Genomic DNA, 24764 nt, shown 5'->3' with positions numbered 1-24764 from the left:
TTGGTAAAAAAAATCTGCCTGGAATGCTGGAGAATTGGGTTCGATTCCTCGGTCAGGAAGATCCCCTGGAGAAGGGAATGGCAGTATCCTTGCCTGGGAAATCCCACGGACAGAGGAGCCTGGTGGCCTACAGTCCATGGGGTCACATCGGGTCTGACACAAACGAGCAAGCACACACATGTTGCCATGTACCTGTAGCTGAACAGCAATAAGGGAAGTATGGATCCTGGGGCGGGGTTAGCCTTCTCTGACACAGATAATTGCTAGAGAAGTAAGAAGGGATCAAAATCAGATGTGCTAATTTACAAGACTTTCTGGAGAAAGATGGTTTGAAAGGAAAGTACAACCCATGAATTGATGAAGATCTTGGTGAAAGGCACGGAAGAAAACATTTTGAGAAAAAAGCCAACATATAGAATCGACCACAGCTGGATTTACAAAGTCAAGTGTTCTCAAAAAGGAATCAAGGAATGGTTCTCACAGAGAAATTTCATTAAATGCTAGGTTGTATTTGTTTCTATGTACTTTTAAGTGAGACCAAGAGCCTTGAATCCCAGCTTCCCAGTTTGTGATCTTAACCGTTCAAAGGCTCAATATTCTCTACTCTAAAATAAGAGATAATATTATCACTTCTTAGAGTTATGAAAATTATATGAATTAACATGTGTAAAGTACTTATAAGGAGCCTGGTACTTGGTGAACACTATGTTAATAGTTACAACTAATAGTTATAGTCACTATTACTAACAGTTAATGGTAACTACCAATACTACTACTGTTTCTGTTATTGAATTAGAGGAAAAACGTCTCCAGCTTTGACTGCTTTTACAATAATCATACTGAAAGGGTGTTATGAGATGACAAAAGCCTACTGTTGTACTGGCTATAGAAGTGAAGATGGGGAAGTAGATCTGGAAAATATTCTAAAGAAGCTACAGATATAACTTTTTTTCCCTTGAAATTAGGCAACAGGAGGAAACAGAAGTTGCAATGTGGTCGAAGGGAACATATCTTTTAAAAACGTTGCTCTCTTCTTGATTATTGAAAGAATATATTTTGTAGAAATTTTTAAAACAAAGAAAAATGTAAAGAGTAAAAGGAAAATCACTCAACCGAAAATCCCACCACCCCGAAAACATGGTTAGTTTTTTTTCTTTTGTACATATCTTTTCTTTGTCTATGTGTGTAGGCATGTACACATTAAAATTGTCTTAAATAATTTTTCAAGAACAACAAATTTTAATTAATTGAGCTCCTACTAAATGGATCTAGAAAGCAGAACTTGGACTATAATTCTGTGTGCACATGTGTGTTCATATGTTTGTGTTTTTGTGTGTATATGTGGTGAAGGGTTCCTTGGTCCTCGCTCTTTACCAGTTGAGAAGCACCATGGAACTTTTGGTGGGTATCACAGACCCATTTTTGAACCTGCTGAAAGCATAGAACCGTTTTCACAGAAGATATCTGTACATGTACAGGACGTTTTGCATTGCACAGAATTTCAGAAGGCTCAGAGTCTTTAAAACCCATTTGTGGCTCCACAGACCCGAGGTTAAGAACCCCTCCAGCACACTATGCTTAGACATAGCTCTCCACTTTCTGAGACAATAAGCATATGGGTCATCTTTATGAAGTGAAGTTCTTGACTTTTTTTTTTTTTTTTTTTTGCTTTTCTCCACTGTGATGGAATGAGCAACACTAGAGGCCGTGCGGCTAAATGCAAACTCAGGAAGCAAAACCCAAATAGCTGGATAGGTGCTGTCTGTTTTTGACAACCTAGAAATAATCTTGGAGACATAATCTGGAGAGGGCTTAAAGGGGAAGACTGAATTTTGTGGACTCAAAGAATGCGTCATGATTTGGCTTAATCTAAGCCATTTTTCTTCTTTTCTGTGTTTGGGTCTATTATCTGTCCATGGAATTTACACAGTGAGACCGCTGGGAAGGTCTTATGTCTAATTTTTTGCTGTGCTGTGTGGAGTGTACTGTAGACAATCAATAAACAATCAATAGTAATTGTAGTTTGTCTCAGAGACTGTGCTGAAGCTTCAGCTGGCTTTAGGTGCATGGTATTTTTCATTAATTTTCTTTTGCCATTTTTTTTTTTAATCCAAAGCCTAAATTTAAAGATTAAACAGAAAGCTCTTTGCTTATGAGATCGAACAGACGTTGTTTTTTAAAGAGGGACTATATAATCCCAGGTGTTTTATCTCTGGTAATGAGAGAAATGTCTGTGTTTGCTTCAGACTGAATGAGCTGAGAAAGGGACAAGATATTTGCATGGTTAAATGATGATGAGTCCTTCATTCTGAAAGTAATAGTCCCCTGATGGCAATTACTTTTGCATAGACATCTGGCTGTTTATCATAAGAGTGTACAGATGTCAACTTTTTCAGTCTCGTAGCTAGAAATGTAGTGATTACTTGACTTTGATTTGAGTAAACATAAAATCTCTAACATTTAAAGTCAGAAGTTCACTGCAGGAAAGGATTTGGACCTGACGTTTATTAAAGGGAGTGGTTCCTTGGAAGGAAAAATCAGAACCGTGCCAAAAGATACAGACACTGATAAAGCAAACAAAGCTCTACCTAACAAATCACAGAATTTAAACATGACATCTATCTATTTCTTGAACTTAACAGAAGCTGGCGCTGAAGATATTGACATACTTCCCAACGGTCTGGCTTTCTTTAGTGTGGTGAGTATCTTCCTTCTCTGTCTCAGTGGAAGAAGTACAAGGAAGTTTGATGAGGCCTGCAAAGCAGTCACTTGTTTTTGAAGTTCCTCACTTTCAAAATTATATTCTGAAAACAAAAGACAGGTCAAACAGGATCTTGGAAATTTACCTCCAGCTTCTCTAAATATAGGGATGAAAAAGTCTTTGCCAGTTGACTTATTACTCTTTAAGTCCCCACTGCCTTGCACTAAAATATTCCAGTGCAATCTGTTTGTTTGTTATTAAAAATGATATCTGGAGCATGATTGTGGATATTGATAATACATTATCCTATTTTAAATGCAGCATATACCTTTCTTTCCATTCAACATTCAATTTAAAGCTAGCATTCTTGCTGTTATTTATTTATTTATTTTAATTTAAATTTATTTATTTTAATTGGAGGCTAATTACTTTACAATATTGTATTGGTTTTGCCATACATCAACATGAATCTGCCACGGGTGTACACGTGTTCCCCATCCTGAACCCCCCTCCCACCACCCTCCCCGTACCATCCCTCTGGGTCATCCCAGTGCACCAGCCCCAAGCATCCTGTATCCTGCATCAAACCTGGACTGGTAATTCGTTTCTTATATGATATTATACATGTTTCAATGCCATTCTCCCAAATCATCCCACCCTCTCCCTCTCTCACAGAGTCCAAAAGACTGTTCTATACATCTGGGTCTCTCTTTTGCTGTCTCGCATACAGGGTTATCGTTACCATCTTTCTAAATTCCATATATATGTGTTAGTATACTGTGTTGGTGTTTTTCATTCTGGCTTACTTCACTCTGTATAATGGGCTCCAGTTTCATCCACCTCATTAGAAATGATTCAAATGTATTCTTTTTAATTGCTGAGTAATATTCCATTGTGTATATGTACCACTGCTTTCTTATCCATTCATCTGCTGATGGACATCTAGGTTGCTTCCATGTCCTGGCTATTATAAACAGTGCTGCGATGAACATTGAGGTACATGTATCTCTTTCAATTCTAGTTTCCTTGGTGTATATGCCCAGCAGTGGGATTGCTGGGTCATAAGGCAGTTCTATTTCCAGTTTTTTAAGGAATCTCCACACTGTTCTCCATAGTGGCTGTACTAGTTTGCATTCCCACCAACAGTGTAAGAGGGTTCCCTTTTCTTCACACCCTCTCCAGCATTTATTACTTGTAGACTTTTGGATTGCAGCCATTCTGACTGGCATGAAATGGTACCTCATTGTGGTTTTGATTTGCATTTCTCTGATAATGAGTGATGTTGAGCATCTTTTCATGTGTTTGTTAGCCATCTGTATGTCTTCTTTGGAGAAATGTCTATTTAGTTCTTTGGACCATTTTTTGATTGGGTCATTTATTTTCCTGGATTTGAGCTGCAGGAGTTGCTTGTATATTTTTGAGATTAATTCTTTGTCAGTTGCTTCATTTGCTATTATTTTCTCCCATTCTGAAGGCTGTCTTTTCACCTTGCTTGTAGTTTCCTTTGTTGTGCAAAAGCTCTTAAGTTTAATTAGGTCCCATTTGTTTATTTTTGCTTTTATTTCCAGTATTCTGGGAGGTGGATCATGGAGGATCCTGCTATGATTTATGTCGGAGAGTGTTTTGCCTGTGTTCCCCTCTAGGAGTTTTATAGTTTCTGGTCTTACATTTAGATCTTTAATCCATTTTGAGTTTATTTTTGTGTAGGTGTTAGAAAGTGTTCTAGCTTCATTCTTTTACAAGTGGTTGACCAGTTTTCCCAGCACCACTTGTTAAAGAGATTGTCTTTAATCCATTGTATATTCTTGTCTCCTTTGTCGAAGATAAGGTGTCCACAGGTGTGTGGATTTATCTCTGGGCTTTCTATTTTGTTCTATTGATCTATATGTTATTTATTTTTGAACAATATATTAACTCCCAAAGGAAGGCCAGTGCTTTTTCTTTCTTTCTTTTTGCTGCTGAAAAGCCTATCATCGGTGGAAAGTCATTGATTGAGTTTACCCTTCACTTTTGCCTTAATTTTTATAACCTGAAAAGTAACAGTCTTTCCAGGCATATATTTTAAAGACTTCAAAATGGATTGGCCAGGGTGCTGCTAGGTTATACCAATAGGCATTGTAATTGGAAAACCGTATATATGGGCTGAAGAGGAAGTTCTGCCTCTCTCTCCTCCCTAGAAGGGGCCAGCGTGATGGACCTCAGCATCTTCATGGGTTCCATTTTTCTTGAGAAAGAAGAATCCAACTTCGGGACTTCCCTGGTGGTCTAGTGGCTAAGACTCCTTGCTCCCAATGCAGGGGGCCCGGGTTTGATCCCAGGAACTAGATCCTTGTACCACAACTAAGAGTTTGCATGCTGCAACTGAGATTCAGTGCATCCAAATAAATAAATATCTTTTAAATGAAGAAAAAAGTATCCAACTTTGAAGGCAGCCTGTAGGTATTCTGTTCCCTCTCAGCAGCCATTATTTTCAGACTCTGAGACTCAGGGAAAGATGTGAAGAACTTGGAGATGCTTAGAAGACAGTAGCGACACTAATAAAATAGCTGTCAGACTTACGAGGAAGGTGAGAGAGCGCAGCTTAGATGAGAATGAGGGTTAGAACACCCTTCAGGTTCTTGATGGTTTTTATGTGAAAGCCTGTGAGCAGCTGGTTGTCTACCATGGAGGAAGAAAAGAAATACTGTAGGTTTTGGCAGAAGCATGGATATTTATATTAAATTTTCAAACTACAACTTTAAAAGAAAAATTGTAGTTAATTACCTACTCACAATGAGTAAAATGATATTTCTGGGAGGACTCTGGGTTTGTGTAGAAGCACGTGCTCACACATATGGCTTACAGTCTTACGGAAAAGCACTGAAATTCCTCGTCAGCATTATACATAACCAAAGATACAAATATCTAGAGTAAAGGAGAAGGCAGTTGCTTGCCTTTTTTTTTTTTTTTTCCCAAAGAAGCTGTTCTCAGAGATTTGGGTAATCCAGAAATCATCTATTTCAAGATTTTATCCCCATAAAAATAAATCTGAATTAGGAGGAGCAAGGTCTTCAAATACGAAAATCGACAGCCATTTTTAGCTGAGAGATCTAATATAGTCACAGTGATCTTGTAGTCAAGTCAACAGAATTTCTTCTGCATGATTTTTTTTTTAATCCTTCCTTGGTTATATGACTTTTTACTGATTTTAAATTATTTACTTTCATTTTACTGATTTTTAAAATTTACTCAGCATTGTCTCTAATATTCCCTAGTATGTTGCTCCTTTCTAAATGAATAACGCCTACATCGTGGCATTTGTTTATTCTTCCAAGCACTGTAGCCCATTAACCCATCCCATTCAACAATTAGGGGCAACCTCAAAACTAACACCACATTTAATGAGGACTTGGATGACATAGAAACTGCTGAACTGTACACTTAAAAGTAGTGATAATGGTAAATTTTATGTTATGTATATTTTACCACAAGTGGAAATAAAATTTTAAAAAGAGATAAAAACAGGTTTAAATGATATCTTAAATTAAGATAATTATGGAGAGTTACTGGGGCTTCTCTGGCAGCTCAACTGGTAAAGAATCTACCTGCAATGCAGGAGACCTTGGCTCAGATCCTGGGTTGGAAAGATCCCCTGGAGAAGGGTTAGGCTACTCTCTCCAGTATTACTGGGCTTCCCTGGTGGCTCAGATGGTAAAGAATTGGCCTGCAATGTGGGAGACCTGGGTTCCTTGCCTGGGTTGGGAAGATCCTCTGGAAGAGGGCATGGCAACCCACTCCAGTGTTCTTGCCTGGAGAATCCCCATGGACAGAAGAGCCTGGCAGGCTATAGTCTATAGGGTCACAAAGAGTTGGACATGACTGAGCGACTGAGCGTACATGAAGAGTTATTACATCCCTGATGGAGCTTCCTGTGCATCGATACTCTATTGTTTAAGGTACGTTGATAAAGAAGAGACATTACTAAACTACTGAATTGCCAGTGCCATGGAACAATAGCATAATTCCAGTTTATTCTGTTTGTTGGATCTTGAAGTTGTATAATTTGATAGATATTTTTTAATTGGAGAAAATGTGTATTAAATACAATTTGAGCATAAAGTAAGGTTTTGGGGTAGGTTTTGGACTTTGCTGGTGGCTCAGATGGTAAACGGAGAAGGCAATGGCACCCCACTTCAGTACTCTTGCCTGGAAAATCCCATGGACGGAGGAGCCTGGAGGGCTGCAGTCCATGGGGTCGCTAAGAGTAGGACACGACTGAGCAACTTCACTTTCACTTTTCACTTTCATGCATTGGCGAAGGAAATGGCAACCCACTCCAGTATTCTTGCCTGGAGAATCCCAGGGACGGGGGAGCCTGGTGGGCTGCCGTCTATGGGGTCGTACAGAGTCAGACACGACTTAAGCGACTTAGCAGCAGCAGATGGTAAAGCGTCTGCCTACAATGCAGGAGACTCAGGTTTGATACATGGGTTGGGAAGATCCTCTGGAGAAGGAAATGGCAACCCACTCCAGTACTGTTGCATGGAAAATCCCATGGATGGAGGAGCACGGTAGGCTACAGTCCATGGGGTCGCAAAGTGTCAGACATGACTGAGTGACTTCACTTTCACTTGGGAAGGTATTCTTTTAAATTTGCATAAAGTGTGACTTGAAAAATTTAAAAGAGAAAAGACCTCAATTATTTCAGTGAGTGCTGAAAAAGCATTAAATAAAATTCAACTCTCATTCCTGATTCCAAGCTCAAAAAAAAACTAGAAGTAGAAGGAAACTTCCCAGAAACCTACAGCAAACATCATTCTTAGTGGTGAAACATTCACTCCCTTCGCATTAACGTTTAGAAAAGGAAGAAAATGCCCTAAAATGCCGTAACCATCAGTAATCTACTAAAGTTCTTAACCCAAGAAAACAAGAAAAAGAAATACGATGTAGGAAAAAAGACGAAACTGCCATTAATTTCAGACAGTGTGATTACTTGGTTTTCTAAACAGTCCAGGAGATTAAACTGACAGACTCTTAGACCTAATAGGAAGTTGAGTGAAATGATTGGATTCAAAACAAACGTATAAAACTCAGTGAGTTTCCCATGCGCTAGGAAAAACCAAATAGATAATGTAGTGGAAGGAATATGGCTACTCCTGCTACTATTAATAAGATTTCCTTTGAATAGCAACTTGATTTCTGAAATTTATACATAAAAATAAATGAGCAGATATATTTAAGATTATTTTGTAAAGGTAAAGCAATGTAGTGTGGGATAAATATATAGTATGTATAAATATATAGTATAATATATATACTAATATATATGATGAATAAAGCTGTAGTAATTAAAAAGTTGCATATTAGCACAGAAATAGGGCACAAGTCCCCAGACAGACCGATATGTAAGCAAGGATCTAGTACATGATAAAAGCAACGTTTAGAATCAGTGGGAAAAGGACCGCCTGAGTGCATGCCAGGCACTGACTAAGTTCCACCTGATGTCCCCACGGGGAGAGGATGGATATGTGTCAGAGAGCAGTTTATTCCCACCCTCAACTCTGCGTTATCTCATGTCCACCAACCTTCTGGTTACCCTCTGAGGAGACCAAACCCCTCATCTCTGTCTCTACTCAGAAATATCAGATACTGCTTGGCTTTCAGCCTTCCACCCCCCAATTATTATTTTCTTATTGTTTCATCTCTGCTTTCTTTGTGTTTCTAGCTTTATGTCAGCACCTTTAGCCAAAGTATCACTTATTTATAGTTGCTACTTTAGTCCATAAAAATACTTAAGCCTTTATATTTAACTTTTACTCTGTTTTCAAAAGGGTCTAAAATGTCCAGGCCTCCACAGTTTTGCACCAGATAAGCCTGGAGGAATACTAATGATGGATCTAAATGAAGAAAACCCAAGGGCACTGGAATTAAGAATCAGCCGTGGATTTAATTTGGCTTCATTTAATCCACATGGTATCAGCACTTTCATAGACAGTGGTAAGAACTGATGAGCTACCAACATTAAAAAAAAAAACAAACAAACAATGGTTTGCAAATAACTGGAAAATAGATTTGGATCATATCTGTGTAAGAGAACAATTAACTCATGAATTGTTTCTGTATTCTTCATACGAATAAGTCCAACATTGCCTCTTCAGCTGGCAGTAAGTTATACTACATTTTGAAATTTCTAGTAGTTATTAATTACACCTGAAAGAATGTTTAGATTTCATAACCTTTTCATATATCTATTTTCATTGTATTGAAAAAGAGCTATATTTCTAAGTTAAACTATAAACAGATTATCCATGAATTCTGTGTATGGAGTGAGAAACACTCTTTCTTAAAGGTCAGGAGACCAGTGATCAGAAATAACACTAGATGGACAGTGATGGGAAAGATGGGGAAGAAGAATGATCTGTTAGGTCCTCTAACAGCTTATACATTCAGCCTTTCCTTGCCTGTGGTATTTAAATGTCAGTGTCTACCCAGAGGTCCTATAGTTACATCTTGTAAATGAACTCTATTCTCTCATTTTTTTAGATGACACCGTTTATCTCTTTGTTGTAAACCACCCAGAATTCAAGAATACAGTAGAAATTTTTAAATTTGAAGAGGAAGAAAATTCTCTTTTGCATCTAAAAACTATCAAACATGAGCTTCTTCCAAGGTAATTAGTCCTTTTGTTCATTCTCAGATTTATTGCTGCCTTTTTCAGATAGTCCATATCATGGTCCTTTCATCTTTTGTAAGAGCTGAAATACATACATACATACATACACACACATACATAAACAAATACATATATGTGTATGTATATTATAGTTTCCTTGCAACTTTCCTTTTCATAAATATTTACATGAATGTAAAATTTTGAATGAAACCAGTATTTTAGCCATGGCAAAATTACATTATCCAAACTCAACTTAGTATTGAAGTGATTAAATTGTACACAGATTTTTCATCCCCAAGAAAGAGTCTTTAGAAACTCTCTCAAATGCACATCCTTTCAAACTGGGAAATATAACAGGTTCATGAGACCTTTTTAGGTCCCAGAAAAACTTGCTCAGAATTTCTACCATGACGACCACTAACTGAATTTATATTCATATAATCTACTAAATAAAAGACGCAGGAATTGCATGGTTTCAGAGTTTTCTGTTATAGTATATACTGCGGAGATTAATTGTCCCTTAATTTGAAGAATGGGCTTCCCTGGTGGCTCAGTGGCAAATAATTTGCCTGCAATGCAGGAGACACTGGTTCCATCCCTGGGTCAGGAAGATCCCCTGAAGGGAATGACAGCCCACTCCACTCTTCTCCCCTGGGAAATCCCATGGACAGAGCCTGGTGGGCTACAGCCCATGAGGTCGCAAGAGTCAGACGCGACTGAGCGACTAAACAACAGCAGTTTCCTCGCAGAGCAGGGAAAGTTGACGTCAGTGTTCTATGCAGACTCGCTTGAGAAATGAGGAAATGCTGGCCTGCAGGGGATTTGCTTTTCAGAGCCGTCTGGAGAGTAGAAGACAAACCTCACCATTGTTCCTTCTGTCACCTTCCATTTCAGATGACTCATCACACAAATAATAATAATACCCGTCCTGCAAGGAAGAGTAGCCTGCTTTATATGGAGTTTGTATGCTTAGTATGGAACTAACATGAAATGTTTTCACAAGGTAGCCATGGGCTCCTGGCCCTACAGAATTGGAAGTGCGTCACTACTACTTCAAGAACACAGCTGGTTGATGAATATTTTTAATATCTACTTCTCTGTCTAGAACTTAAATGTGTAGCTGCCAACAGTTCTTCCAAAAATTCACTTCCTAATAATTAGGAGCTTAAGTGCCCTCCAGGCAGCCTTTGCTCTAGGGAGCTCTTTCAGAAAGAGGGAGCTCTTTCAGAAAGAGGGGACCCACCTTCCCTGTTTTTTCTTTAACAAAGGGGAAAGCCATTCTTTCAGAAATTTTTGCATAGGTAATTGGAATTTAAATTTAATCAGACCCTTACCTAACTGGTTTTAAAAATGTAATTGTTTTCAGCATATAAATCTCTTACCTGAAGCACTGCACTATGGCAATTTCATCATCCGTCTATCTGGAAGTGTTTATTGAGTGCCTGTTCATTCTCGGCAGGTCGGCTTTGCGAGTCAGGTAGAAATTGAACAGTCAATCTTAGTTTGACTAATAACTAAGCAAAGGAACTCAAGAAAATCCAGCAGCTGAGAAAATGGAAGCTAGGTAAATGTTTTTGACAGCCCAACCAGCTCACCAGCCAAAGAGGCTCCATCAAGCTCTGTACTATGGATAGCTGTGTCCTTTCACATTGCTCTTAAACCTTACATTTTTTGCTGTCAAAAAAACATACTCTGTTGGGACTAAGTTATTTTTCCTCTGATAATAATCCTGCCATAATTGCTAAATGATCTGTCTTCAGATTACTTGGTACCATACAAAATTGTTCTCTCAGCAAATGATATTATAGTAGGTTACATATGCCTATACCCATGTGATCTTAGCTGAGCTTCTCCTAGGGAACCTCTTACCAAAAATTTAAGGCACATATTGTGTAAACCTTCTGGCTACTTAATCGTTAATATGGAGACCAACTGGCTTTTCATTTTCTCTCACATGTTATTTTTCTCTTCCAGTGTGAATGATGTCATAGCTGTTGGACCAGAACATTTCTATGCTACCAATGACCACTATTTCTCTGATCCTTTCTTAAAGTATTTGGAAACATACTTGAACTTACGCTGGACAAATGTTGTTTACTACAGTCCCAATGAAGTTAAAGTGGTAGCAGAAGGATTCGATTCAGCAAATGGGATCAATATTTCACCTGATAAAAAGTATGAGCTCTTACGGAAGTATTTTCATTTCTCTTTAGCCATGGTGCTAGGTGAAATTCTTTACTTTGCTCTTTTTTTTCCTAAGGCAGAAATAGCTTACCTGTTATTTTTGGTCTATGATAAATATATATGATATTTATAACTATTACTATAATACTATAATATTATAATACATATATGTAATATATTATTGGCTTTCCAAGGTTACTGGGCTTCCCAGGTGGCACAGTGGTAAAGAATCCACCTGTCAATGCAGGACACACAAGAGATGCAGGTTTGATCTCTGGGTCAGGAAGATTCCCTGGAGTAGGAAATGGCAAACCACTCCAGTATTCTTGCCTGAAAAATTTCATGGACAGAGGAGCCTGGCAGGCTACAGTCTGTGGGGTCGCAAAGAGCTGGACATGACTGATCACAAAGGAGAGCTTATAATTTATTATTAAATATATATATAATGTTCTATGTAAACATATGTACTATATATTTATATATAATATATAAATATCTATTTATATACAGTATTCAAATTTGGTCCATACCATTGTGGGTTTCCCCATTGGCTCAGTGGTAAAGAATATGCCTGCCAAGCAAGAGACACGGTTTGATCCCTGGGTTGGGAAGATGCTGTGGAGAAGGAAATGGCACCCCACTCCAGTATTCTTGCCTGGGAAATCCCATGGACAGAGGAGCCTGGTGGGCTATAGTCCATGGGGTGGCAAAAGAGTCAAATAGGACTGAGCAGCTAACAATGACAGCAACTCTATCATTATAGAATTTAATTTTATAAATGTAAATTTTCATAAAATGGGTTCATATTTATACATACATATTTAAATATAAGGTAGATGTTTTTCTTTTAAATAAATATATTATTGTTTTACTGGCTTTTATTGTTTTATTCCATTTAAGGATGACTGTAAACTAGCCAATTCTCTATGGATATATACGATTTTCTTTTCCGTACAAAATACGTTTTTAATTTTTCTTTTACCACTGAAACTTATCCATATATTTTTAAGGAACAACCTCCCCCCAAGGGAGAATGATAGCATAATGGTTAAATATTCAGATTTTGGAGTCATATAGACCGAGGTTCAAATGCCTACTGCGTATTGGCTAAATCTGGGGCTATGAGCCCCTTCCCTCTGCACATTTGTACAAGTGTTTCTGTAGAACAAACTCCTCAAAATAGAACTACTCACTCAAAGAGTGCTCCTTTTAAATGTTAATTTTTATAGTGCCAAATCCACCCCCCCCAAAATTCTTTCACTTTTATATGTCCAACTCTAGTTTATAGAAAGGATATTTTTCCCTTTTACTAGGTTAGCACAGTGAACAATTTACTACACATATAACATGAAATAAATCTGCCATCCTTGACAACTAAATGTCTTTATTTTCATGACAATTTTTTCTTTCTTGTTGATTACAGAAAATGGATGTAGAATCTTTTCAATTGTCTGTGACTGACCCAATCCAACCTCTCCCACCAAATCTGTTTTTCTCCCCGACTCTCATCTTTCAATTATGAGAGTCAAACTTTCCAGTCACTCGAGCTGAAAATAATAATAAGAATAGGGAGTGCAGCTTTAACTCTCCTCTCACTGTTCCTGCCCAGCCGTTGAGCAGCTCACACTGGTTCTGCGTGTGGCTCCTCAGCCCCTCTTCCTTTCCATTGACACTGCTTGGCTCAGGCTCTCACTCTCACTTTCTTCCCATTTGTTTTCAGTCTACTTCCATTTTTTTTTTCTTTTTTTTTGGCACCATTGCCAATTTTGTCTTTCTTTGTCCCACTGCCCTTCCAAGACCTCCGAAAGAGGGACCTCTGTCTGCTTCACCTTTGACTCCTCACACTGAGCCCAGCCAGGCACAAACCACATGCTTAGTGACTGCTGCACAGAACTGACCATCTGTTATTATCACATTCTGTTATTCCAGAAATTCAGCGGACCCCAATTGCTTATCAAATCAAGGCAGGCTAAAGGGCTAGACTTTAATAGGCTAGCTCCAACCTCTCCCTTCTACTGTTTTCATACTTACTATGCCTTACACAGGAGCTCAGTATTTTGCAAACCTGCCTCTTTCATTCTTGGCCCTGTACCTTTGCTCACGTGTTTTCTTTTGCCTAAAAGATGCTTTGTCCTCATATCCTCAAATCCAGTCGTTCAGTCCATGTCCACCGCAGATGCCCCTTTCTTTGTAAGCCCTGTTTTTTCAGGAGTTAGATATTTCTTCAGTTCCTAGACCCAAAATATCTTATGGTACCATCATGTTGTATTATTTGTTTAATGTGTACAGGCCATCTGATCACCACAACACACTGTAAACTTTTCAGGAAAAACAGCTGTTGTCTTCATGTTTATTTCTGTCACAATACTGAGTTCATGGTTTTACCCATTATAATTGCTCAAGAGAACAGTTGCCATGGAACAGTCAGTTCAATGAGGAAGATTATGGTAAAGCAGTCCATTAATTCACTCTCCTTAGATGCAGACAAATTATTCTGAGTAGATATTTATCTCTAATGCTTGAATTTCTCAATATGTTAATAATATGTCTTCTGTTTTATACCAAATATTTCTACATGTATATGATCCCTTGAAATATCAAATTATATTGTAGAATATAAAAGTTTTTTTAAAACATTTGTTTTATTGTCCCTTCAGTGGCACAGTCTTTATACATTTTTAAAATTTATTTGTTTTTAATTGGAGGATAATTGCTTTACAATTTTGTGTTGGTTTCTGCCATACATCAACATCAATCAGCCATATGTATACATATGTTTTCTCCCTCTTGAACCTTCTTCCCACCTCCCACCCCACAGACTTGATATTTTAAATGCTGCTCTATATTATTTTTCCTTACCAATCTTTTGAAAAATAATTTAACAATTCCATGACTGTTGTAGCAGCACTGAATTGATTTTGAAAGCTTACTTTTAGATAAAAAGTAACCTTTATCAGGCTTTCCTTGAGGGCCCATCATTGATTAACTTCTTGGCAGGTTATTAAGACTTATTCTTCCCACTGTGTTAATGAAGCTTTATCTTGGCTTGGAGCTCTAACCAGTGTGTCCTTCCTACAAAGGTACATCTATGTTGCTGATATATTGGCTCATGAAATTCATGTTTTGGAAAAGCACCCTAATATGAATTTAACTCAGTTGAAGGTAAAATATTTCTTTCTATATCTAAAGTTGACATTAATCTTGAAATTACATAGTCATACTATATTATAACAATACCTCCCTTAAAACAGACTAGCCAGTGTTGCTATTCTGGTTTTTTCACTGCTACCTGTCTGTAATGACCAAGTCTCTTGTTTCCCAAAGTCACAAGAACTGACTGATTACATGCAGCAGTATGTTGGGGGGGCTATTTGCATCAGAGTTAGAACCCACTCCATGAAGTACTGATGGCACCCGATGAATTCCAGTAAGAAATTTTCACAGTTGAAAAGACTAATAGATGAATTCCGAAATGAAGATTTATGCAAGTTGTCAGTTCTTTCAATAATAAATGAAGGTGGAAATTGGGTTCCATACCATTATTATTTTCTTCCTGCTTGACAACACATATTTTAGATTGATGAAGAATTTCTTATTTGAGTTTCTTGAGCTAACCAGTCATTGTGCATCTTCTAAAAGGGGGAAAGTAGTTCATTTTTTAGAGAGATTGATTATTTCCCTAACTTTCTTAATTCCAGGAAGAATGAAAAGTGACTCTAAACCAGTGTATTAAACTTATTTTATGCAATATTGGTGTTAAAGGGTGGAAGCAGGAGATGGGTATAATTTCCCCACATGTATAGGGGCAAGAGAGGTTAGCCCTAAATGATCTAATTGCAGTTTCTCATGACATTTAGATGCTGATGTTTTTTCATTTGGAAGGTACTCAAGTTGGATACCCTGGTGGATAATTTATCTATTGACCCTTCCTCGGGGGACGTCTTGGTGGGCTGTCACCCCAACGGCCAGAAGCTCTTCGTGTATGACCCGAAGAATCCTCCCTCGTCAGAGGTTTTTATATGTTTTACTTTTAAACCTTAATTATGCAAACCCTTTTGAACTAATAATACAATAAACTGCCCCAGGGATGGTCCGTTTAGTCCTTTTAAACCAATAATACAATATATGCGTGGCGGTTGGCTTCGTGATTGCTTTAAGCCAATAATTGGCAGAATTTCACATTGTTCAAATACTTTTAGAAAGGTAATCTTTTGATGTATTAAATGATGGCAGAAGCTAGTCAAAAGATCTTTTTTCTAAAGATGTGCCCTCCTTGTGTGGTATACTGGCAATTTTTTAAATACCTGGCTTATTGTCACCTCACTGCATGCCACGACTTTTGTGCATGCTAAAGTAGGCACATTAGTGTGGAAGCTTTTCTATTAATGCTCAATTATGGTAATAACACTCAATCCGGTGTTGGCATGCAGTCACTAGATGGCTTAAGAAAGTATTTTCTTTGAGGTTTTAACAAAGTAATTTAAACATTAAAAAAATTGCTAGCTGCTATTTTCAACAGCATGTCCTCTTAATCATTGTGTCTTTGTGCAAGATTATTGATGACTGAGTGATATGGGTGGATGGTGGTTTATATTAATCCTTCATATCTCCTGAATAGGTTCTCCGCATCCAGAATATTTTATCTGAGAAGCCTACGGTGACTACAGTTTATGCCAACAACGGATCTGTTCTCCAGGGAAGTTCTGTGGCCTCCGTGTATGACAAGAAGCTGCTCATAGGCACTTTATACCACAGAGCCCTATACTGTGAGCTCTAGATGGTCCTGGGATGCAGGTGTGCTAGCATCTCGACAACTAATTTTCCATGAATTGTTAATTCTGAGGGAATTTAACCAGCAACGTTGACCCCCAAATGTGTGACATATATAGTAAATTTATTTCAGCAATTAAAGGACCCCTTCAGTTCACATAGCACTTTCAACATAAAAAGAAAGTGAACAGTTTTTTTAAATGCCAAGTAAAGGTAAGAGAAGAAAGCTGCTTTCAGCTAAGTGAATACACTCTACACAAAATAAGCCTCATGTCTGCCTTCCAACTGCCAGAGCATGAATTCCACTGAAACAGGGTAGATTATATTTCCTTGAAATGTGAGTGACCTCAGCTCCACCAGTGTGACCACTATGACTCAGAACTACTGATACATAACATGTTTTGATGTCTTATACTTACATCTTTGTTTACTATTAAAGAGTTGGAGTTATAGTAAAGACTAAAACCCAAGTTTTGTCTGTGCTTAATTCTCATGGCATATCCTCAGCAGAAAGTGGCCACTTCCTTGTGTGGTTTCCTTGGGAGGGACAGGCATAACAATGCTAATTTTTCTCATTAAATCTGAAAAATAAGCCTTTTATTTGAATTAAAAAAGAACAACGAATTAATTAAACATGGTAACTGGAATTCTCAATTAGTATGGAGTATTCTATCTGCTCTCTTTCTTAATGGGAGCCCAACTTGCATACAAAGAGAAGATAACAGCTCAGAGCTAGGAGGTCAGTCACACCACCTCCCCACTGAACACCTGTGAACTTCATCAGGTGAGACAAAATCAGTTGTCCAGGTGCGTGCACATGCATGTTTCTGTCTGTCTGTCTGAAGGTGTCCTCCTCATAGGGGAACATGTATGTGTGTCTGAAAGTGTCCACCTCATAGGGGAACATTTGTGTGTGTGTGTGTGTGTGTGTGTGTGTTGCTCAATCATGTCCAACTCTTTGCAACCACATATTTCCACTTTGTGCATGTGTCCAACATTTTGCAACCCACCAGGGCTGAAGGTATCTGCTCAGGGGAACATTCGTGTGTGTGTGTTGCTCAATTGTGTCCAGCTTTTTGCAACCACATATTTCCATTTTGTGCACGTGTCCAACATTTTGCACCCCACCAGGGCTGAAGGTGTCTGCTCAGGGGAACATTCGTGTGTGTGTGTGTGTGTGTGTGTGTGTTGCTCAATCATGTCCAACTCTTTGCAACCACATATTTCCATTTTGTGCATGTGTCCAACATTTTGCACCCCACCAGGGCTGAAGGTGTCTGCTCAGGGGAACATTCGTGTGTGTGTGTGTGTGTGTGTGTGTGTGTGTGTTGCTCAATCAGGTCCAACTCTTTGCAACCACATATTTCCATTTTGTGCATGTGTCCAATATTTTGCAACCCACCAGGGCTGAAGGTGTCTGCTCAGGGGAATATTAGTGTGTGTGCGTTGCTCAATTGTATCCAGCTCTTTGCAACCACATTTTTTCCACTCACTGTGTGCGTGTTGCTCAGTTGTGTCCAACTCGTTGCAACCCCATGAACCTGCCTAGCTCCTCAGTCCATGGAACTCTCCAGGCAAGAAAACTGGAGTGGGTAGCCATTCCCTTCTGCAAGGGATCTTCCTGACTCAGGGACTGAACTGTCGTCTCATGCACTGCAAGCAAATTCATTACCGCCTGAGCTACCAGGGGAGCTCTTCCACTCACTATACCTCCTATAAATTCATCTGCGTTTCTTTTCCACTGTAACTTACCAAAGCACTTCACTTCTCATACTTCTCCCATCTTTAGTATCATTATCATAGAAATATTTGTCAGTTACTTACAAAGTGAAAGAGTGCACTAAAAATGGTATATTCATTATCTCATTTAATCCTAATTAGGGCCCTGAGGGAGTAGGTATTGATTTCTATCACTGTTAACATTTCATAGATGTTCAAGGTCACGCACCTACCTAGTAAGGGGTTGCTCTCAATCTACTTCTGATGTCAGAGGCTGTGCTGTTACCCACTCCATGATGCTTCTGCCATGGAACTAATGAGAATCTCATTATTTGCTCATTTTCCTAATACACAGTTTCTTCTGTTTTTATAGGTATCAGTTTGAGTTCTTTCAGATGGATCATTTAAAGACTTAAATGTAAATTGCTTAAGTATTCCTTGGTCTCTGACCACATTCAGCCTGTGTTTTTATTTATATTTTTAAATAGTCTGCTACTAAAATATATTGGATGTATTTAATATTAAAATAATTACCACTTTTTGCTGTTTACATTATCCATGGAGAAAACATTAAGTCACAGATAAGCAAAACAAGATTAAATATTATTCATTAGGGATCCAAAGCCAAGAAGCATATGTTTTAGATTTTAGACTATGAGCAATGACTATCAAAAAGCTATATTCATGAAAAGTACCAGAATGCAATAGACATCAGATAGACTTGGTTTCTATTGTGTTTATTAGAAAATTGATCTGGACAAAATTAAAAACAAGTTAATAAGCACATGTTATTTATCTTAGAGATTTTTAAAGTTTTTTTGTTTTTTAAATAAATGCTGGTTTTGAGCCTCTGTGGGCCATGAGGGATTCATAAATATATTGTGCATCCATTTACAATGATCTTACTGGGATCCTATATTGAGTTTAACAATTTGGTTGGTTATTATGAGGTCATTCAAAAGGAATGAAATTGCAATTGGAATGTGCCACCAGTAGGTGGATTTAGATCTCAGGTATGTGAGTGTGTGTGTGTTAATTCTTTTTAATCTGAGGTCTTGCTCAGTGACAACAAATACATTTTGGTCTTTTACAAAACCTCAGCTCTTCTACAGCAGCTGGATGTGAATCTGGACACCTAATACGAGCAGTAAGGAAAATGAAATTTAAGCTATAACTTTAGCATTTCTTATTCTCATTTTGTGTATGGATTAATTATTATTGACAGCTAGTCTAAGGCTGATCCCTTTTCTAGGCTTGATTTGCTTAGTTTGAATCCTCTCTTGGAGACATAGCTTGTCTCGGCTGATGGATATTTACTTGGCAAAACAATGAAGAATTAATAGCACTCACTTTCACACCACCCATGTCCACCTTTCTCCCCCTTTCTCTGGCCACCTAGAGTTTTCCTTACTCTGAGATTTTTACAAAACATTTCTGAGTGTGAGAGAAGGAGGACTGAAAGAATCCTGCAGCACTCTTAGCTTTCTGCTCCTGGTTTTTAAGATTTTTATTCCATAAGGCAGAAGGCAGAGGAGAAGAAAAAAGAACCTAGTCTAATTTCTATAACTGCAAAGAGAATAACTCAGTTTACTTAAAATTGTTTTTAATATAGAAAATGATGTTTCTGTAATCAGACTTAGAGTTGGGCATTAATATATAACAGTGAACCAGATACATGCCTATATTCTACTAGGAGATTCAAGAAATGAGAAAATAGATAGATGATAAAAAGATAGATTATAAAGAAATAAACATAGGGTCATCCAGATGGTACAGTGGATGGGAATCTACTTATCAGTGCAATGGATTTGGGTTTGATCCCTGGTTCGGGCAAATTCCACATGCCAAGGAGCAACTAAGCCCGTGTGTCTCAACTACTGAGCCCAAGTGCTTAGAGGCTGTGCTCTGCTACAAGAGAAGCCACCACAGTGAGAAGCCAGTGCCCTGCAATGGAGAGAAGCCCCTGCATTCCACAGCTAGAGAAAACCGGTGTACAGCAAAGAAGACCCAGCACAGCTAAGTTCAATTCAGTTCAGCTGCTCAGTCGTGTCTGACTCTGAGACCTCATGAATGGCAGCACACCAGGCCTCCCTGTCCATCACCAACTCCCGGAGTTTACCCAAACCCAGGTCCATTGAGTCGTGATGCCATCCAACCATCTCATCCTCTGTCGTCCCCTTCTCCTCCTGCCTTCAGTTTTTCCCAGCATCAGAGTCTTTTCCAATGAGTCAGCTCTTCGCATCAGGTGGCCAAAGTATCGGAGTCTCAGCTTCAACATCAGTCCTTCCAATGAACACCCAGGACTGATCGAATTTAGGATGGACTGGTTGGATCTCCTTGCAGTCCAAGGGACTCTCAAGAGTCTTCTCCAACACCACAGTTCAAAACCATCAATTCTTCGGGGCTCAGCTTTCTTTATAGTCCAACTCTCACATCCATACATGACCACTGGAAGAACCATAGCCTTGACTAGACGGACCTTTGTTGACAAAGAAATGTCTCTGCTTTTTAATATGCTGTCTAGGTTGGTCATAACTTTCCTTCCAAGGAGTAAGCATCTTTTAATTTCATGGCTGCAATCACCATCTGCAGTGATTTTGGAGCCCCCAAAAGTAAAGTCAGCCAGTTTCCACTGTTTCCCCATCTATTTGCATGAAATGATGGGACCGGATGCCATGATCTTAGTTTTCTGAATGTTGAGCTTTAAGGCAACTTTTTCACTCTCCTCTTTCACTTTCATCAGGAGGCTCTTTAATTCTTCTTCACTTTCTGCCATAAGGGTGGTATTATCTGCGCATCTGAGGTTATTGATATTTCTCCCAGCAATCTTTATTCCAGTTTGTGCTTCATCCAGCCCAGCGTTTCTCATGATGTACTCTGCATATAAGTTAAATAAGCAGGGTGACAATATACAGCCTTCATGTACTCCTTTTCCTATTTGGAACCAGTCTGTTGTTCCAAGTCCAGTTCTAAATGTTGCTTCCTGACCTGCATACAGGTTTCTCAAGAGGCAGGTCAAGTGGTCTGGTATTCCCATCACCTTCAGAATTTTCCACAGTTTATTGTGATCCACACAGTCAAAGGATTTGGCATAGTCAATAAAGCAGAAATAGATGCTTTTCTGGAACTGTCTTGCTTCTTTGATGATCCAGCAGATGTTGGCAATTTGATTTCTGGTTCCTCTGTCTTTTCTAAAACCAGCTTGAACATCTGGAAGTTCACAGTTCACATATTGCTGAAGACTGGCTTGGAGAATTTTGAGCACTGAACATCTGGAAGTTCACAGTTCACATATTGCTGAAGACTGGCTTGGAGAATTTTGAGCACTGAACATCTGGAAGTTCACGGTTCACATTTTGCTGAAGACTGGCTTGGAGAATTTTGAGCATTACTTTGCTAGCATGTAAGACGAGTGCAATTGTGTGGTAGTTTGAGCATTTTTGGCATTGCCTTTCTTTGGGATAGAAATGAAAACTGGTCTTTTCCAGTCCTGTGGCCACTGCTGAGTTTTCCAAATTTGCTGGCATATTGAATGCAGCACTTTCACAGCATCATCTTCCAGGATTTGAAATAGCTCAACTGGAATTCCATCACCTCCACTAGCTTTGTTCATAGTGATGCTTCCTAAGCCCCACTTGACTTCACATTCCAGGATGTCTGGCTCTAGATGAGTGTGAGTGGTCACACCATCATGATTATCTGGGTCGTGAAGATCTTTATTGTACAGTTCTTCTGTGTATTCTTGCCATCTCTTCTAATATCTTCTGCTTCCATACCATTTCTGTCCTTTATCGAGCCCATCTTTGCATGAAATGTTGCCTTGGTATCTCTAATTTTCTTGAAGACATCTCAAGTCTTTCCCATTCTATTGTTTTCCTCTATTTTTTTTGCATTGATCACTGAGGAAGGCTTTCTGATCTCTCCTTGCTATTCTTTGGAACTCTGCATTCAGATGGGTATATCTTTCCTTTTCTCCCCTGCCTTTAGCTTCTTTTCTTTTCTCAGCTATAAGGCCTCCTCAGACAACCATTTTTCTTGAGGATGGTCTTAATTCCTGTCTCCTGTACAATGTCATGAACCTCATTCCACAGTTCATCAGGCATTCTATCTATCAGATCTAGTCCCTTAAATCTATTTCTCACTTCCACTGTATAATCATAAGGGATTTGATTTAGGTCATACTTGAATGGTCTAGTTTTTTCCCCACTTTCTTCAATTTACGTTTGAATTTGGCAATAAGGAGTTCATGATCTGAGCCACAGTCAGCTCCCAGTCTTGTTTTTGCTGACTGTATAGAGCTTCTCCATCTTTGGCTGCAAAGAATAGAATCAATCTGATTTCAGTGTTGACCATCTGGTGATGTCCATGTGTAGAGTCTTCTCTTGTTTTTTTGAAAGAGGGTGTTTGCTATGACCAGTGCATTCTCTTGGCAGAACTCTATTAGCCTTTTCCCTGCTTCAATCTGTACTTCCAGGCCAAAATTGCCTGTTACTCCAGGTGTTTCTTGACTTCCTACTTTTGCATTCCAGTCCCCTATAATGAAAAGGACATCTTTTTTTGGGTGTTAGTTCTAGAAAGTCTTGTAGGTCTTCATAGAACCGTTCAACTTCAGCTTCTTCAGCATTACTGGTCAGGGCATAGACTTGGGTTACCATGATATTGAATGGTTTGCCTTGGAAACAAACAGAGATCATTCTGTCATTTTTGAGATTTCATCCAAGTACTGCATTTTGGACTCTTTTGTTGACTATGATGGCTCCCCATTTCTTCTAAGGGATTCCTGCCCACAGTAATAGATATAATGGTTATCTAAGTTAAATTCACCCATTCCAGTCTGTCTTAGTTCACTGATTCCTAGAATGTTGACGTTCACTCTTGCCATCTTCTGTTTGACCACTTCCAATTTGCCTTGATTCATGGACCTGACATTCCAGGTTCCTATGCAATATTGCTCTTTACAGCATCAGACCTTGCTTCTATCACCAGTCCCATCCACAACTGGCTGTTGTTTTTGCTTTGGCACCATCCCTTCATTCTTTCTGGAGCTATTTCTCCACTGATCTCCAGTAGCATATTGGGCACCTACCGACCTGGGGAGTTCATCGTTCAGTGTCCCATCTTTTTGCCTTTTCATACTGGTCATGGGGTTCTCAAGCCAAGAATACTGAAGTGGTTTGCCATTCCCTTCTCCAGTGGGCCACATTCTGTCAGACCTCTCCACCATGACCCGCCCATCTTGAGTGGCCCCACAGGCATGGCTTAGTTTCACTGAGTTAGACAAGCTGTGGTCCATGTGATCAGATTGGCTAGTTGTCTGTGATTGTGGTTTCAGTCTCTCTGCCCCCTGATGCCCTCTCTCAGTGCCTACCGTCATACTTGGGTTTCTCTTACCTTGGACATGGGGTATCTCTTCACAACTGTTCCAGCAAAGTGCAGCTGCAGAGCCTTACTTTGGACGCAGGGTAGCTCCTCTCAGCTGCTCCGGTCCAGTCACAGCTGCTGCTCCTGCACAGCCAAAATAAATAAATTAATTTAAAAAAAAAAAAAAAAACGGCCATACAACCAGCAATCCCACTGCTGTGCCTACACACTGAGGAAATCAGAACTGAAAGAGACACATGTACCCCAATGTTTATTGCAGCACTGTTTACAATAGCCAGGACATGGAAGCAACCTACATGTCCATCGGCAGATGAATGGATAAGGAAGTTGTGGTACATATACACAATGGAATATTACTCAGCTATAAAAAAGAATGCCATTGAGTCAGTTCTAATGAGATGGATGAAACTGGAGCCTATTATACAGAATGAAGTAAGTCAGAAAGAAAAACACCAATACAGTACATTAATGCATATATATGGAATTTAGAAAGACAGTAACAATGATCTTATATGCAAGACGGCAAAAGAGACATAGATGCAAAGAAAGACTTTTGGATTCTGGGAGGAGACAGTGGGATGATTTGAGAGAATAGCACTGAAACATATATAACCATATGTAAAGTAGATGACCAGGGCAAGCTTGATGCATGAAGCAGGGCACTCAAAGCCGGTGCTCTGGGACAGCCCAGAGGGATGGGGCGGGGAGGGAGGTAGGAGGGGGGTTCAGGATGGGGAGACACATGTGCACGCATGGGCAAGTCATGTCGATGTATGGCAAAACCCACCACAATATTGTGAAGTAATTAGCCTCCAATTAAATTAATTTAAGAAAAACTATAGACTTGAATTACATTTTTAAAAAAGGAACTAAGCATAGACAAATTATTAAACGATAATTTGGAGAAACCCAATTTCCCCATCTCCACCGCTTTTGAAATGTTTAAACCTAGAGGAAAATTGAAAGAGTAGTTCAGTGACTTCCTTATACCCTTCACCTATATTCACCAATCACCAGTTATCATTTTTCCATTTTTGCTTTACTTTTCCAAGTAAAGATGGCTTTATTTTTCTGCACCATTTGAAAGCAAGTTGGAAATATCATAAAATTTTATCTCTGCATATTGCAGCTTGCATCTTCTAAATATGAGGGTGTCCTTCCACATAACCACAATGTTATTACAACACTTTGCAGTAATAATACCTCTCATTAATAGGGATGCCATCTAATATGATACAAATTCCAATTTTCTCAGTGGTCTCCAAATGCCTTTAATAATTGCTAACCCTTGCATCCCCCGTGCTCCCTAATCCAAAATTCAATCGAGGATCACAATTCACATTTACTTATGTCTCT

At 38.9% G+C, this 24764-nt stretch overlaps 1 protein-coding gene across 2 annotated transcripts in view; it reads left to right on the top strand.

Moving 5' to 3' along the window:
- The window catches only part of PON2 (paraoxonase 2), a 29011-nt gene extending 12085 nt beyond the window's left edge, over positions 1 to 16926 (top strand). The window contains exons 3-9 of one of the 2 annotated variants that reach the window (XM_068972333.1): positions 2643 to 2698; positions 8512 to 8677; positions 9260 to 9350; positions 11328 to 11528; positions 14618 to 14699; positions 15420 to 15548; positions 16156 to 16926. In XM_068972333.1, coding sequence (XP_068828434.1) covers positions 2643 to 2698; positions 8512 to 8677; positions 9260 to 9350; positions 11328 to 11528; positions 14618 to 14699; positions 15420 to 15548; positions 16156 to 16314 — 884 coding nt within the window. In that variant the 3' untranslated portion in view covers positions 16315 to 16926. Of the gene's footprint in view, positions 1 to 2642; positions 2699 to 8511; positions 8678 to 9223; positions 9351 to 11327; positions 11529 to 14617; positions 14700 to 15419; positions 15549 to 16155 lie in introns of both variants that reach the window. The other variant, XM_068972332.1, reaches the window with a different exon arrangement.
- The last annotated feature ends 7838 nt before the right edge of the window (positions 16927 to 24764 follow it).

This window comes from Capricornis sumatraensis, chromosome 5 (assembly GCF_032405125.1).
Source record: "Capricornis sumatraensis isolate serow.1 chromosome 5, serow.2, whole genome shotgun sequence".
NCBI lineage: Eukaryota > Metazoa > Chordata > Mammalia > Artiodactyla > Bovidae > Capricornis > Capricornis sumatraensis.
The sequence above is the reverse complement of the archived record's forward strand: the minus strand, read 5'-3'. Positions and strand labels throughout refer to the sequence as shown.